Source organism: Galleria mellonella, unplaced genomic scaffold (genome assembly GCF_026898425.1).
Source record: "Galleria mellonella isolate WM207_F2 unplaced genomic scaffold, CSIRO_AGI_GalMel_v1 utg905, whole genome shotgun sequence".
Classification (NCBI taxonomy): Eukaryota; Metazoa; Arthropoda; class Insecta; order Lepidoptera; family Pyralidae; genus Galleria; species Galleria mellonella.
Window position 1 is genome coordinate 813,688 of NW_026442174.1, and position 17,733 is coordinate 831,420.

Sequence of the window (17,733 nt, forward strand, 5' to 3'; positions counted from 1 at the left end):
TTAATGGTTGATAATGAAATGGTAATCCTGCCCGCGCTATCGGTATACACTGGCGGGGCACCAGTGAGGGATGATTGGTGAGGATGAAAAGTAGGTTAGTTAGCCCATCGTGACAATTCCACTAGAATTAACCACGATGGTTTCCAGGGTAAACCACGTGGAGATCGACCTGTTAGAGTATATTGCTAGCAATGGGGCAATTAAACCCCATAACTAACAATCCCTTTCCCCCGCTATATTATAACTGCAAGCAGGTAACTCGGGCGCATTTATTTATTTATTAAACACAGGAAATTTACAATGTGAGTACATTGGAGCCCGCACTAGGCGAACCTGTATCGCGGGAGTCCATAAGAGATTATCAAGTCACGGTGATTTACAAATATAGATTTTTTTGATTGGTGAAAATGATATGGTAACCCCGCCTACGCTAACGGGATACGCTGGCGGAGCACCAGTGAAGGGTGATAGATGAGAATGAAAACAGGCCAGACAGCCCATCATGATGAATTCATCAGGAATTAACCATGATAGTTTCCAATTGCTAGCAATGGGATTCTCAGTCTCCATTACTAACAATCCCTTGCCCCCCACAAATATAGATCAGTGAGTCAATTTTACGGAAACAACAAGTTAGAATGACATCATTATTTTTTATCATTATATTATATCCTCGCTCATCTTTTATTTAAATCAAGATTCATCAAAAAAAAAAAAACTTTATACTTATCAGTAGTGGAATTAATTGATTAGGCTATTACAGAACTAAACTTAGCAAAGTAAAATTTACGTATACAGGTGAAATCAAATTTATTAGCCATATATAAAAATAGGAATCCGTTTTATTTGTTATTTTATTTTCATTTGGCCTACCAGTAATTGTTACACTGGTGTCATTTAATATATTACTATTATATATATATATATATATATATATATATATATATATATATATATATATATATATATATATATATATATATATTTATACATAGTATACAATCATTATAAGGGAAACACAGTATGTCAGTTAATAAATAAACAATAATGTATTTACACTTAAGGCCTTTAATATATAATTTTATCCAATGATATGAAATACATTAAGACAGAACTTTCGTGAACGAGAAATAATGTAGAGCCTACATAACATACTAACGTAACATTAGGTCGACAGAAGACTCAAAGTTTTAATGGCGTTTTTTAAACCCATATTTATTTGGTGTAAATGTTGAAGAATGCTAATGATTTTGACTTCATCCTGTAATATACAATTGTCATTTGTTCCGGCATAGAATGGGCTGGCCATTCCTTTCCCGTGGGTGTCGTGAGCGGCGACTAAGAGAACCTAATGGTCGAGAAGTGAGCACCTGCGTCCCTCTTAAAACATAACATCACCAGCCATGACGACTACTGGCAAATCCCGCCTTTATGGGGTAGGCCTATGTTCAGCAGTGGGCAGTTAACGGCTGACATGATGATGATGATGATATACAATTATTTATCCGTCTCACCTTCCAAGTACACCCAAGAGGGCTGGTGCCGCCGCAACACACCAGGCGACTGTTAAGCGCCGCAAATATGTATCCCTTGGAAATGGATATATATTTGCAGCGTTTGGAGTTGAAACTCTGAGTCAGACCAACGCATTTCTATAGCTATTCAGCGTGGAAATGCAGTAAGTTTCCTAGGTATCTTACCAGCTGGCAGTGATCTAGAAGAAATTTTTTAACTTTAACTATTTAAATATATTCTATTTTCATATAAGGATAAATATTATTTAAAAAAAAAACTCTCATGTCACGGTTTTCGTTCACACTAATCTTCAAAATCGCTAATCCGATTTGAATTTTGTAATATAATGCATAACGTTCGCATTCATTTGCGAATTTTGTATTAGATAAGAAAATAAATATTACTCATAATACCTATGTTTATGTTTTAATGTCGTACTTGTATATATGTATATATGTATTGTATACAACCGAAAGATAGTACAACTTTGTTTTTTTTTATTTGCGTTAGTAGTAAGTAATAAATTCAAAAATGTTATTTAGGTGTTCTTTATATATAAAAGTTATAGCTATATCAATATATGTCATTTATAATAAATTAATGTAATCTATTTTTTAATTTTACTTATCGGAATTTTTTAATGAATATTGTTATCGATTTTAGAATGCTGTTATAAAGAATTTTCTTGAAATAATTGTTATCATACGATATCGACTTCCGATTTTTTTTAGATATGTAATATCCTACGAGTACATTTCAATTTTATTCAACGGAAATTTCTAGAGATTATTTTTATCATTTGTAGAATGTTGATATTAAGAATTTTTTAATTAATTGTTATCGTACGATAGTATGATAAGGATTTTCTTGAGAAACAGCGATTTATATATCTAAAAATCGAGATTACTAAAAATGTATTGTGTGAACATTTTTAGATAATTTTTGAAAACACAGTGAATTATGTGACGTCGGTAGTACATACTTTTTATGCTTTGTCACACTTGAAGATTAAGATGTTACATCTCCATACCCTGTAAATTATATACCATATACATTCAAACTGAAACACAGTCAAGCAAGCGTAGTTGCTTTACAGCAAAAATATAAATAGGACAGAGGTACAAAACTAAACAAATTTTTGTACAAAATCATATTTAGGTATTTTTTTTTAATGTTACTGATAGATGTGTAAAATTTAAAGATATGTTATTGATTGTTGCAGATAACGACGAATATAAATAAAAAAGAAGTAACAAAGTAATAAAGAACATCTAAAGGCACGTGTCTTCGTACAGAAGAAAACAATTCGTGATCGTCTTTATTAATAACAAAACCCATCATCAAACTGATCAATTGCACAAAAATTCTAAATGAAAATTTACATAACACAGGCAGTACTTGAATATTTGATGGTGGTCTATAAAAACGTATCATGTCAGAAAACAAAGAACATAGTAAAAGACAGAAATATAGTCAAAATAAACTATTGATAGGTAAAAAAATTACAGCAAGTAATATTACTATTATAGACGAAGAAACTAATACAAATAAAAAAAATCGAAATAAAAGGGGTTTCAAGAAAAAAACAACTGATTTAGATATTATTTCTACGAAACTAAAAAGTCTCGGAACTGTTATGACACCAATTCGCAAACTTCAGACTACTAAAATAAGTAAATCTAATAAAAAAAGACATTGTAATAAAAATAGTAGAAATATTTCAACACTAATACAAAAAAAATTAAGTGTCAAAAACTATAAGAAACAGAACGAAAAAGTCAACATTAAAGCAATATTAAATGGTGATAATAAAACATTAAAAACGATTAAATTTGCATCAAAAGAAGTTGCAGATAGAGCTGCGAATCTTTGTCGGAATCAAGAAGTTATGCAAAAATCTTCTAAGGATGGAAAAAAGGACAAAGAGGAGAGGAATCGTCATTCAAAAACCACTGAAGAAAATAATTTAAATGAAAATAGTTTGCAGTTTATGACATTAAGCTCGTCATCACATCTACCTCAACGATTTTCTATGTCCTCAAATTCGCTGCATTCTTCACAATTATCGCAATCAAAAATTTTGCAAAGTTCACTGCAACAGCCAGAAAGACTACAACCGAAACCGGGTGTATTGAATTCTATATCTATCTATTAGCAAGGATCTATTGTCATCTTTGCGTGCCTCATCTAACTTACATAAACCTTCTTACTTAACCCAAAATCAAGATAACAACAGCAATCAACAGCGTTACTCATCGTTAGTATCTGTGTCAGATAAACCTGGGAATACAAGTGGACAACGAAAAGATATTATGAAAAATATGACTGTAGTAAACAAAAAAGAAATATGTTCTAAATCTGGCGTGAGAGAAAAAGAACCACAATTAAAGGATAACGAAAATAATCCCAAATGAAGTACAAGAAAGTAAAAGTAATTATCATTTAAGAATTGAACATTTAAGAAAATTCAATAATGTTACAATTAAAAAAATCTGTGGTGGCACAAGAGCACCGAGTTTGAAACGAAATGGAGAACCAGCATCTAAGAAGATGAAAGAGAACAATTTCGATTATAGTCAAAGTGGACAGACTTCAAAAACTGTGTCAGAAAATAAAAATGAAACTGAAGTTTGCAATATAATAGAAGATACTACCACGGAATTTTGATATCATTTTGTAAACTATACAAAAACGTTCTGTCGAATTTTGAAATTTTGTAAACCTACATACAGATCACATAGTCCTTCTTCTTTTTCAAGTTACATTCCTGTAGAATGTTGGAAAATGTAAGGACAATCTTAATTTTGAAAACTGTTGGTCTGAAGAGCGTGATGGTGCTACGGCCAAACTACTCCCATTGGTTCTTCAGCCAGGAGTGTCGCCTTCTTCCAGTACTCCTTTAACCAGTAATTTTGTTTTGGATGATTAGCTGAAGTATTATGTACTTATCATGACGTGACCGAAGTATGAATTTCCCGACACTTAATAGTATTCATAAGCTCCAACTTTTTTCTAAGCCTGTCTAATATTTCAATATTTGTGACTTGGTCACGCCATGAGATTTTCAAAATTCGACGATATGTCCACATCTCATATATTATGTAACGTCATAAATATTACTAGCTATAGTTTGTGACCTCACTTGTTCATTATGAAGGTATAACAATATAATCCTTAGGAATGGCAACGGGTGCAAAGGCAACAGGAGTGTAACAATAAATTCCATGAAACCAGTGCTATGAAGTAACCAGTTCCATGAAACTAGTACCTCCATGGAGGTACTAGTTCCATTAAGTTGTATGAAAAGATACTCGTATTAATAATAGTAAATACAAATAGAAATGAAATGTATAACATATAATTTACTTTGCACAATTTTTTATGTATACATATGTATGAATTCCTATTTTATGTATGATCTTTGAGTGAAATAATTAAAGAGCTTTTCATCCTTACTCTTTAACTATGTTTCTATCATAGAAAGGGTGCTGTTTTTTTTATTTTACGTATTGTAACTAGGTATTTATTATGTTATATTATTTTTGTATTGTACTTAATGGTTGAGAGATTGGCAGCAACGTCTGGTTTTTTGTGGGATACATAAAATAACTCTGATAAATGTGAATTACTTTTTAGACTTTGGAGATGTACAAGTATCATAAAATGCAATGTATTTTTATTTTGCTTTAGACCAAATATATTTTAAAATAAAAATGAATTTATATTTCTTTTTTAGACCAGATATACCATAAAACTCCATAAAACAGTTGCATAAAAAGATGTTTTCAAACTCCTGGGCTGGAAAATATATGGTAGGAACATCAATAGTGAATACATCACTCACCTTCGATTTATTGACGACATAGTAGTCATGACGGACTCGCTGGAGGACTTGTATACTATAGTCAATGATCTTTATAATGTTTCTCAACAGGTAGGTCTTAATATGAACATGGACAAAACTAAAATCATGTCTAACGTCCATGTCACATCTATACCGGCTATAACAGAGAACACCAAACTCTAAGTAGTCGATGACTTTGACCGACAAGTTAATCGACGACTTCAACTCGGCAGTGTAGCGTTCGGAAAACTACGCTACATTTTTTTATGCAAAATACCTCAGACTTTGAAAATAAAGATCTTAACCAGTGCGTGTTGCAAGTGATGATACGCAATCGAAACATGGTCCTACACTGTTGGCCACATGCAAAAGCTTCAAGTTACTCAGCGAGTTACGGAGAGAGCTATGTTCAGAGTTTCTTTGCGTGATAGAATCAGAAATGAGGATATATCTGATTCTATCCCAGAAGGACCGTGGTGACCAATATAATCCAAAGGAAAGCAAGCTGAAGTGGCATCGGGTTGGTTGCATGGCTCGAGGAACTGACAATCGATGGGAAAGAAACATTCTCGAGTGGCAAACTCACTATGGGCAAACATAGTGTAGGATCATCTCCCACTAAATGGGAGTTCAAATGCATTGCAGGGAGATAGTGGTAATGCAGGTGGCTTGGGACCGTTCCTTAGTCAGTCTACGGGGAGGACTATGCTCAATAGCGGAGAGATAATTACTGATGATGATTCCATTAGATCATGATTAAAATGAAAAATATTTACATTTTACTTCTGATGTACTATACGAGCTTATAACATTAATTCTGTTTTAGTTACCCCACATAGTCACGGAAAGATTATACGGATCTCACAACTCTTTAGAGCGGCGGATAATATTGGTTTTGTAAATAACTAAACGGAGAAAGGATTACCGAGCGAGTTGTGAAATGTATCCCTAGTTTCGCATAAATTAACTCGGATCCTCTGTACAGCGACGCGATATGTAAATTTTGAACGTTTCTATGGCTGTTTCCTAATATTAGAACAGTGCCTACATTAGAATTTACTTAAATGTGGCAACATCGGAATTATCTGTCAATTTAAAAAAAGTCGAACAATTTAATTTTTTTCTGATTATTTAAAAAAACTGGTTTGATAATAAACTGTGATATAAATATACCTTAAAAAATCTTGTCTTAGTTCATATTTTGCTTTTGAAATATTGAAATAATTTTATGCCATCAAAATTTTTTTTTTTGTGATAGCATAATAACAATTTTATTGTATAAGTAATTTTATACTACTACTTCCTATGCCACTGTGTTAGGTTGACTGGAAGAAATCTCTTTTAGAGATAAGTTCGCCTTTGCTAACATTGTTATTAACTTATTGTTGTTACTGTATTATATATATATATATTATAGTTAATTATCAAAACTTTTTATAAATTAAACAAAAATGAATAAAGTAAGAAATATTAAAGGTAATTTGTTGACATTTAATTCGATCAAGTTAAAAAAATTTGCATAAAATGTTTTTACATAATACACTATTAACAATAATTTATCTAAATATATGTTATGTATTTTATATATTTATTTATATAATGTATACTATTATAAGTACTTAGATGTATGTAATGTATGCATATGATTATTTGTGTATGTTTTATTTACATGAGCATGGGGGGGGGGGGGAAGAGATTGTTCGTAATAAATAACTAGCAATTTACTCTGTCAGGTCGACCTCCACGTGCTCCCGAACATTTTTATAGCATCTTTAACGCCAATAGCTACCGTCTTTTTCTTTTTTCCTCTACCCAAAGGTTGTCTGGAAGAGAATGCTTAACGCATATAACAGTCAATAAAATTCAGAAATATGTAATTACCTAAATTATTGATATTTATTACAAAATATTGTAAAGAGAAAAAAGATATTTAGATTGTGTGACGGCTTTATATGTGATTCAATAGTTTATACTTGAAATTGCGCTGTGAGTCATGGAAAATATCAAAGTCCTTTATATGAAGTATTACATATACAATATTTTAAACCCTTACCTATAAATAGGTACAAAAGGCAGTCTTGCATCGCCAAAGATAGGAGAAATTAATCAAGCATATAATAATGATACCTTTTGCTAATCTGTATTTAGATTATATTGTATAATAGAGTATCGAGTCTCAAAAACCGGCCAACATTTTGTTAGCTAATTGTCAAATTAGCTGCATTGTTTTTTTATCAGTGTTCTATATACTTACGCATACAATGTATCTTGACGTATTATTTAATAAATAAAATGAGTTTTTACGCATTAAATTGGAGGCAGAAATTATAAGACAAAATAAATATAGAAGTTATAAAGGAATCACTTATTTATCACACAAAATTGTATGAAAAAAGTTGGCCCGCTTTTCTCGAAGCATTTGTATGGAGACACTCTATCTATATAATCTTAGTCTGTGTAGTATAACCATAGGGTAAGTGTTGGTATTACTGCGGGTGTAGATGTTACTGCGGATTTTCTTGTTTTAATTATCAATAAACTAGCGGCCCGTCCCGGCTTCGCACGGGTGGACATTTTTACAACATTTTACATTTTTATCTGTTCCTACCTAGCTACCTATTTCATAGATGTGCCCGCCCCCACCTGCCCTTCTTCCGCACCGCTAAAATAAGTATGAATAACATGTACAACGCGACAGCGTTATTTTTTCTATTTCTATGACTTATTAAATTCGTAATATCTATTGAATGGAATAGCCGATTTGAACAATTCAAAAAGCAATCAACATAAATTGAAACAGTTTTTTATCAAAATTGCAAAGAAAATAGCCAATCTTGTAACGTTTCTTTAACCTATGACTATCCATATTTCAAAAAAGTAGTATTAAATTTCAATAAAAAAGGTAGAGTACTTTGTGAACAAGTTACCTATGCATGTATTAACAGATATTCAAATTTGCGGCTACATTATTATCAGGCGTTCTCATCATAATGATTACTTATTCTGAGGCGTTCGCATTTTGTTATAAAGATGTTGCGTTTCTCGCTCGTCGTGTATAATAAAAAAATATTATAATGTACTTGCCAATATATTTATATTAGTATAATATAATATGTTTCAATTTTCCTTCCGTTATAAGCTAGCTTTTGCTTGTAAAATTGTATGTTAAATAAATATTTAAGATATCTACCTAGTTTATGGGATGGGGAAAGGGGTTGCTAGCAATGGAGTTTAACAATCCCATTGTTAGCAATGTATCTATCAGGTCGATCTCCACGTGGTTTCCCCTAAAAACTATCGTGAATAATTCTTGTTGAATTCGTCACAATCATCTCTCACTGGTGCCCCGCCAGTGTATACCGACAGCACAGGCGGGGTTACCATTTTATTATCACTCATTAAAAAGTTTATTTTTATTATTATTAAAAGATACTTGGATCAATCGCCACATAATCATCATGATCATATTACCGTTAACAGTCCACTGTGGGGAGTATGGATTGTTAGTAATGGGGAGGTTAGTCCCCATCGCTATCAATATACCTTATCAGGTCTACCTCCACTGGGTTCCCCCTGGAACCCATCGTGACAAATTTATCATTGAATTCGTCACGATGGGCTAATTAACCTGTCTTTTCATCCTCACCAATCATCCTTCGTTGGTGCCACGCTAGTGTATACAGATAGCGCGGGCGGAGTTGCCATTATTATCCATAAAAAAAAACAGCCCGCTGCTGAACATAGGCCTCTTCCATAAGGTGGGTTCTGTGAAGCTTGGCAGGCGGGTTGGCAACCGCAGTTAGGTTTTTGGTGACGTTTTAAGAGAGAGGTCCATCCCTCCACCATTAAGTTACCTCAGTCGTATTTAGGGATACTCATGGGAAAGGAAGCGGTGTCACATTCTAAGTCGGGACCACACGGCAAAAGTATGTGTAGGTAGGCCTAATTTCTTAATAATTAATGATTACTCCAGTCATTAAAAGCGTTAAAACAATAACAAACAAACAAAAAACCCACTATCACATTTACCAGAGGGAAACTTTGTACAGAAGTTGTTTGTTTGAGTACCTCTGTCCGATACGTCTTTGCCGTGAAGTAGTTGTGTTTGCTTGGCTGTGTTTCGATTTAAAGGGATATGGCAGTTAAATTACAGAGTATAGAGGAATAACACCTCAGTCCTTAGGAATGGTAATGCATAAAGGCATAATATACTCTGTTATGTTCATGGTACTGTTCATGTCTCTAGGCAACGGTTACCACTTTCCATCAGGAGGTACGTCAGCTTGCTTGCCATTCTGAGTTGTATAAAAAAAAGCAAGAATATTTATCAACACTTTTTAAAAAATGCACATCGAATATGTGATGGTTAAGCAATTATTATAATAGATTTTTTTGTAATCAGACTTCGCCAATTAAGTTCAGAAATTATCATAGAAGTTTCGTCTTTCACTGATAATTTAATTTGTACTTTTGTAAGTTCATTTTATAGCGTTAGTTTAATTTATTTAAGTTACGAACTTCTTGGAAATAAATGCTTAAATCAGAACTTCTATGAACAAGTGTAGCATTTATTTAACTGTATAATTAAAAAAGAAAAATATAAAAGACTGTTGTAAATCCAGATTTCTTATTATATTCTTTTTTTACAATTGTTATAGATATAAACAATCATAAGAAATGATTACAGTGAGAAAACAATGGGCGACTTTATTGCTAAAAGCGATCTCTACCAGACAAACTTTAGATGGAGTGGAGTAATTATAAACAGTTTGATCGGAGGCACGAAGAAAATTTTGACATTTTCAAATGCTTATGGAGATGTAATCCATGCAATAATGTTATTTTATACAAACAGACAAAGAGACTTCACGTATACACCATTATGTGCAGCCTTCTTACATTACTTAACAGTTTAATTTCAAACTTTAAATTATTGTAATTCAGTAAGTACGACTGACAAAAAGTTTTCAGTGGTCGACCCAAAAAGTAAAAGTAATTTCAAACTCCAATTTTAATAAATCGGAGTTTACCTCACTATCTAAAATTTTACTTGTTCAAATTGTAAAATGTGCTTGAACAAAATGGACGAATCCATAAAGAAGACTCATCCGGAAAAACGTCTTATGAAATTTATTTGTAAAAACCTGTATTATTTGGGTTGCGGGCAATATTGGTACGAATCGATAGATCGGTCTAAGTTCGAGACAAAAATGTATGTATTATGGGCAATTATAACAAACGTTTACTTGTATGGCATTATAGTGAACGAATGTCTTGGCCATTTGAGATCTAATTTGACTGTTAAAGAGAAAAATGATTTAATACAATTCACTTGTGGACACCCAGCTGTTGGTTTGAAATTTATAATTTTGTTCATACGAAGGGATCAAGTTAAATATATGTTAAAAAGATTATTGGAAGGTACACGGCCTATATTTTCGTCGTTGGATATCGACAAGGCGTCTACGCAGAAAGCGGTCTTTTATTGTATTACATTGGTGATAACCACGTATAGTACTGTGATGTTAACGGATTTAGAAGCTGTTGTTGCATACTATAAAGAAGGTAAAATATAAAAATGTCATATCAGTTCGTGTTGTATTAACCGTTACTTGTCCACTGCTGAGCATAGCGCTTCCTATCATAAGAAACGGGGTCGTTCCTTATGGTAGTTTACCTTTGGGGGGGTTTGCCAGTAGTTGCCACATTTGGCTGGCGGATTGGCAACCGTAGTTAGGCTTTGGTGATGTTTCAAGAAGGACTCTGCTATCCATCTTCCGATCATTAAGTTTTCTTAGTTAACTCTAACGACACCCACAGAAAAAGGAGGGGTGGCCCATTCTATGCAATACTATCACATGGCAATACTACCTGTAACAACAACTATTTATGAGGGCAAATTAGAAATAGAATAGGCGGCAGACATGGGCGGTTTCTTTTGGCAACGCAGTTCTGAAGTTCAGTCGAAAGTATTATTAATGATGCCTAGCACCTGGAGCGCATCCTTAAACATCGACGTCCCTGGGCTTTCTAGACTCCTCTCCCTTATCATTGCCATTGAAAGTTGGGCTATTTCAGGCAAAAACTTGTGGTGCTGATCTATTTCGTCCACCTTTTATCAGAGTTTGCTTCTAATTCCTATCAGTGACAGGAATCTTATGATGTTCCAAGTTATACCAGCCATGAATTGTCTACTGTTGAACATAGCCTCTCCCATAATAACGGGTTTGCCAATAGTTTCCACGGTTGGCAGGCCTTAAAACATCTCCAAAAGTCAAGCTGCGGTTGTCTTTTGGAGATGTTTTAAGAGGGACGCTGCTGCTCATCCTTCGCCCTCCCTTAGTCGCCTCATAGGATATTTACGGGAAAGGAAGGGGTGGCCTATTCTATGCCGGGACCACACGGGGAAATAAATAAATATGTATACGACATTTAATAACTTATTTTACATTCCCAGGTATACCAATCCGGACAGAAGTGACATATTTCCCGAAATCAGTAGACACGGTTGCTGCAAAAATTTTCCGATTCTTCATTGAGCTGCATTGGTGGTTTTTTGTTACAATCATGATCCAAGTGGATTGTCTCTGCTACTGTGCTCTGGTCTACATGAGCTTCAAATTTAAGGCTCTGCAGTTATACTTTGAAGAGCTCGGCAAGATTTTCTCGAATTCTGGTAAAAGGTCACGAAAAGAAATGGAAAAGGAATTTAAAGAAGCGTTCATAGTTGGTATGGGTTTACACGAGGATACTTTAGAGTGAGTATTGTTTATTTAACCGTCCACTGCTGAACATTAGCTTTCCCCATAGGGGGAGGTTTACCAATAGTTGTCATGCTTGGCAGGCGGGTTGGCAACCGCAGTTAGGCTTTTAGAGATGTTTTAAGAGGGACACTGCTGCCCATTCCTCGCCTTCCCTTAGTCGCCTCTTATGACACCCACGCGAAAGGAAGGGATGGCCTATTCTACGCCGTGGCGCACATAGCGAGTATTGTACTCGTATTTAATAAAATGCGAAAAGAAGGAGGTATATGTATCACTGATATACGCCTACATAATTACATAACTAAACATCATCATCATATCAGCTGTTAACTGCCTCTGCTGAACACATACCCCCCATAGGGGAGGGGGGGGGGGGGGTGACTCGGTTATAGTTTTGTAAGATTTTATACAATCACGCTTAAACTGCAGGACAGATTTGAATGTAATTGGATAAACGGGTAAGTTTACCTAATTTATATAATTCACATTGACTTATGTAGGCAAAGCCGCCGCAAAGAGTTAGATATTTTATAAAAAAATTATATTAATACTGTATACTGTCATTTTAGCTGCGCGAAGACGGTACAGAGTACTCTGGGAGCGATTTACAGTATACAAATATTCGAAAGTCTGTCCCTTATAGTCATGTGTCTTGTTAAACTCGTGGTAAGTATGACTTGAATTTTTTTTATTTGATCCACGCAATAGAAGTCTTTTTTACTGATTTTATAAAAGAAAAGGGTTCTTAATTCGGTTGTATTTTTTTGTTTCATCATCATCATCTTTATTTCAGTCATTATCCGTCCACTGCTGGACATAGGCCTCCCCATAGATAGCTATAAGGAACGGTCTTGAGCTACTTACATCCACTGACTCCCTGCAATGCATTTGAGGTCGTCTCACTTCATCTAGTAGGGTGTCGTCTTACACTGCGTTTGCCCGTACGGGTTCGCCACTCAAGAAACTTTCTTCCCCATTGGTTGTCGGTTTTTCGAGCTACATGACCAGCCCAATACCACTTCAGCTTGTTTATACTTCTTATTTTTTGTTTGTTTCCTCAAAACTCTGTTATTTATCAACCGATTTGGAAAATTATTTTTTTATCTTAAAGGATATACTTTTAGATTGGTCCCATAGGAGTTTTATGAAAATCAGTTCAAAAGTTGTTTTCAAAATCTCGTGTTCTTTGTGGAACAAATTTTTCTATTATATAATTATTTGCACTTCTATTTTTTATTTTAGCACGCGGAAAGAAACTTAATGTTTCTCCTTGCTGATCTGTCTTACATAACGGTGATGTTGGTATTAACCGGTGTTTACATGATGGTGTCTGGAGATATCACACATGAAGTAAGTGATGAACTTCAGAGGCGAGTAATGGAAAGATGTAACGTGAAGAGAAATGATTTATATCGATTTATGATTATTTATATTTTTATAATATGCCTACAAAATATAATCTATTTGAATGCCGCTTGTCTATAAATATTGTTGTGAATGGTGGGCTATCAAAACTGTTTTCTTATGATACTTAAAATTAGACATGAGTAGTATAGTGTACTTACACTGCGCATGTTGTGTATTGTGTTACTCTAAATGTCATTTTATGATCTCGATGGACCGGGCTAGGTGATGAGGTGCTACTTGATAATCAGCGTTTCTGCTTCTGCATGAACTTCAAGCTGAATTGGCATCCTTTTTCATTTCCATAACACTGACTGATTTCAACTACTCTTTATATATAAATGTAAACTTTTCTTTTCTATATATTTTTTTATGTTGTTATTACCTGTAATCTGAGTGTTCAATTAATAACTGTTACACAAACTCCTTGTTGGTTATTTATACAAAAAAGAAAAATAATGGTTTTATATATATTATTATTTAAGATAGAAATTTATATTTTGTCATTAATGTTCCTTTGAACCTCAATCATTCTTCCTTCTAATGATAATACTAGCCATCACGAGTATTGAGTTTTGTTTAAATTAATTGCAGGCGTACGAGCTGTCAACGTCTATATTTCATTGCGGTTGGGAGATGTCCAACAACCGTGACATACGCGCGTTAGCCGTGATAGCCATCCAGAGGAGTCAAGTGCCTGTCTATATGACTGGTTTAGGCTTAATCAAACTGTCGTACGCTAACTTCATATCGGTAAGTGATTAGTCATTAGTCATTTATTCAAAAATTAATGTATGTACATTGTGTCTGAAACTATGTATAATTATACAAAAAAACATATTAAATTGAATTGAATATTATTATTAAATATATCGTTAATATTATAAATCGATTATAAATTATAAAAAAAATCTATCTTTTAAGTTGGAGCAAACAATACTCGTTTATAAAATTTCATTAAAATGCCCGTTGGCTGGTTTCGGAGATCAGTAGGCATGGGTAACTGAACGATTATTCTTGCGTTAACTTAGTAAGTCAGGCGCACTCTACTGCGCCGGCGCATTGAGTTAATTCAAAATTGTAGCTACGTTACACAGGGCAACATACATAGGTGTGCTGTATATTTTGGTTGAGATTAGCATGAAGGAACATTGTAACCAGTGGCGTAGCTATCGGAGGGCTAGACAAGACAGTGCCCCGGGGCCCCCAAGCACAAGGGGCCCCTCGGACTCTGACTTAGAAGCTACAAATTGAACTAGTGAGAATTTCTCCAACATTCTGAATATAAATTAACCAGATTCCAGGAACGCGACTTTAATAATGGCAACTTATTTGAAAAAAATACAGGTGAATTCCTAACAAGTCTTGAATATCTCTGTATAAAACTTGCGGGGAACTTATCCTGTATTTTTTAGCTGATTTATTTTTTGCCCCAGGGCCTGGTTACTTAGCTACACCACTAATTGTGACACTGAATTTTTATATATTTATTAAGACTAACATAATTAGATTTTTTTTAAAGGAACACAGTTTTCAACCGTGGTGAAACCTGTCATTTTGATTAAAAGTAAACTCCTGAACCGATTTTGATAAAATTTCCACGGGACTAATCTGAATGTACATGTATTACTTCATATAAAAAAGAATTTTCCAAATTGTATGAACCGATTTGGAACATTATTTTTTTTTGATGAATGACGGAGTTATGAAGTAGAAAACATAAAAAAGAAAATACACCGAATCGAGAACCTTCTCCTTTTTTGAAGTTGGTTAAAAATAAAATTTATTTATTTACGACTTCGTGCACGACCAATATATGTTAATTGTTCGGGATGGATAATTTTTATTGCTCCGATAGGTGGCGGTATTGTCAAAATAACAGTTGAGTTTACTGGAATAGATACACAGAACGACAGGCGACAGATGCCTCTGACTACCCCACTGACAACTGTAGTCATGAAAATATGTTTTTTTATTTTTACAACAAATCATTGATATGTTTTTTTTTGTAATGGATACCCACCCGCGCTATCGGTATAACCGGCGGGGCACCAGTGAAGGATGATAGGTGAGGATGAAGTAGGTCAGTTAGCCCTTCGTGATGAATTCAACAAGAATTGTTCACGATTGTTTCCAGGGGGAACCACGTGGTGGTCGACCTAATAAGGCATATTGCTAGCAGTGGGGCTATCAAACTTCATTGCCAACAATCCCTTTCTCCCCATCATCGATATGTTGTTATTTATATTTTGGAATATCAACTTGTGCCTATTTACTGACGCGTGCATTGCTTCACTTTCAGGTGGTTCGGTCATCGTATTCTTTCTTTGCTGTTATGTACTAAAAATGGAGCACCATCGTATTGAAGATCAAAAAACATTTTGTTCTAATTTATTAACTAGATTTTGATTTTGATTTTTTTAAGCAGTGGACAGTTAACGGTTCAGCCGTTAACTGTCCACTGTTGAACACAGCCTTCCCCATAAGGGGAGTTTTGCCAGTAGTTGCCACGCTTGGCAGGCGGGTTGGCAATCGCAGTTAGGCTTCTACAGATGTTTTAAGAGGGACGCTGCTGCCCATCCCTCGACCTATCTTAGTCGACTCTTACGACATTTACGGGAAAGGAAGGGGTGGCCTATTCTACGCCGGGACCACACGACGCGGGTTTTGATTGCAGAAATGTATTTAAAATATTTTGAAGCAAAATATGAAATAGGTGCAAAAGATGTTTCAAGTGTAATTTTAATTATATTTAAGTACATATGTTTACCACTATTATATCTGTGTGTACAATAATGTATAAATAAATAAATTTAAGTTCATAAAAGACCCCGTTGTATATTATATTTTTATACATTATTTAGTTATTAAAAAAACTATAAAAAGTAGAGAGCACATTCTATAAAATTATGTATGGTATCCTCAGAACAATAATGTTATGGTTTTGTACGCTGTAATTTCATTGCCATTTTTATTTATTTATTTTACACTTTATTGCACCAAGTAAAAAAATATTAATTACAGAAAATATTAAAGAGAAGTGATACAAAAGGCGGCCTTATCGCTAAGCAATCTCTTCCAGACAATCTTTGGGGAGAGGACATTGAGAAAAAGACAAAGGGTAGGTGGCGCACTATTTTATAGATACTAATGTATACAAACATACATATATAAAAACAAATATGTACATAAACATACACATATTTAATAGCATAAATACACCAGGAGATAATAACGGAAGAAAATGAAGAGAGAACACAAGAAAATAGTACTAAAGGGAGATGTAGTAGGATTTAACAGAGGTTTTGAAGCTAGTGAGAGTTTGAGCGCACCGAGTGAGTTATACAGGCGAACTGCCTGCACAGTAAAGGATTTAGAATAAAAGGAAGAAGAATGAACCATATGCCATCTTTTAAACCAGAACATTTAACTGTTTTATATAGTATAATAATATTTTATCCATTTATTTATAAATGTATTTATTGTACATATATATTTTTTATTTAATACATTATGTGTATGTTTATATTATGTGAATTTATCAAGTATTGCTTTATTTTTTCTTTATTTAAAAATGCACCACCTACCTATTTCTCGGTTTGACCAATGGTTGACTGGTAGAGAACACCGTCCGGTGTTAAGTCCGCCAAATGTACAAAGAATTTTTCTGTGCATTAAAGTTTAAATAAATAAATAAACATCGACAAAACAATACGATAATAACTGCAAACACGGGTGGGACAGAAGTACTTACACAGACGATTGCCATACATATTGTTTTTCACCGGAAAATTATTTAAAAATACTTATTACAGAGCGTCTATAGTTTTCTTTACGCGGTGCGGAGTATTGGCGAGGATTTCCAACCTTTTGTGTAATTTGAACGCTAAGGAGCTATCTCGTAATTAACTTTTCTATTAAAAGGCTATAACAGGAGGATCGTGTAACTAAGGGATTTTAGAAATTTAATAAAGCTCCCATTCATTCCTCATTCAGTAGCTGATAGCAAAACAAAGCATAAAATGGAATAAGCAGTTGTATTCAATATGAAAATTCGGTTAAACAGGATTAGTGATGTGCCGAATCGGTCTTTATTTGTATTCGTTGAAATAAGAATCGAATCCCTACTCGAATGAGAACTCGGACAAATAGTCGAATACTTATACATGTATTCGAGTATCAGTTTCGAGTATTTTTAAATTAAAT

The 17,733-nt window shown here is 33.9% G+C and overlaps 1 protein-coding gene across 1 annotated transcript; it reads left to right on the plus strand.

Annotated features, from left to right (window-relative positions):
• The first annotated feature begins 9,651 nt into the window (after nt 1-9,651).
• Nucleotides 9,652-17,678, plus strand: LOC113515067 (uncharacterized). The gene is made up of 6 exons (XM_052902441.1): nt 9,652-10,924; nt 11,817-12,117; nt 12,693-12,789; nt 13,366-13,473; nt 14,122-14,280; nt 15,830-17,678. The coding sequence occupies exons 1-6, from the start codon at nt 10,426-10,428 to the stop codon at nt 15,869-15,871; spliced, it is 1,206 nt and encodes a 401-aa protein (XP_052758401.1). The 5' UTR covers nt 9,652-10,425; the 3' UTR covers nt 15,872-17,678.
• The last annotated feature ends 55 nt before the right edge of the window (nt 17,679-17,733 follow it).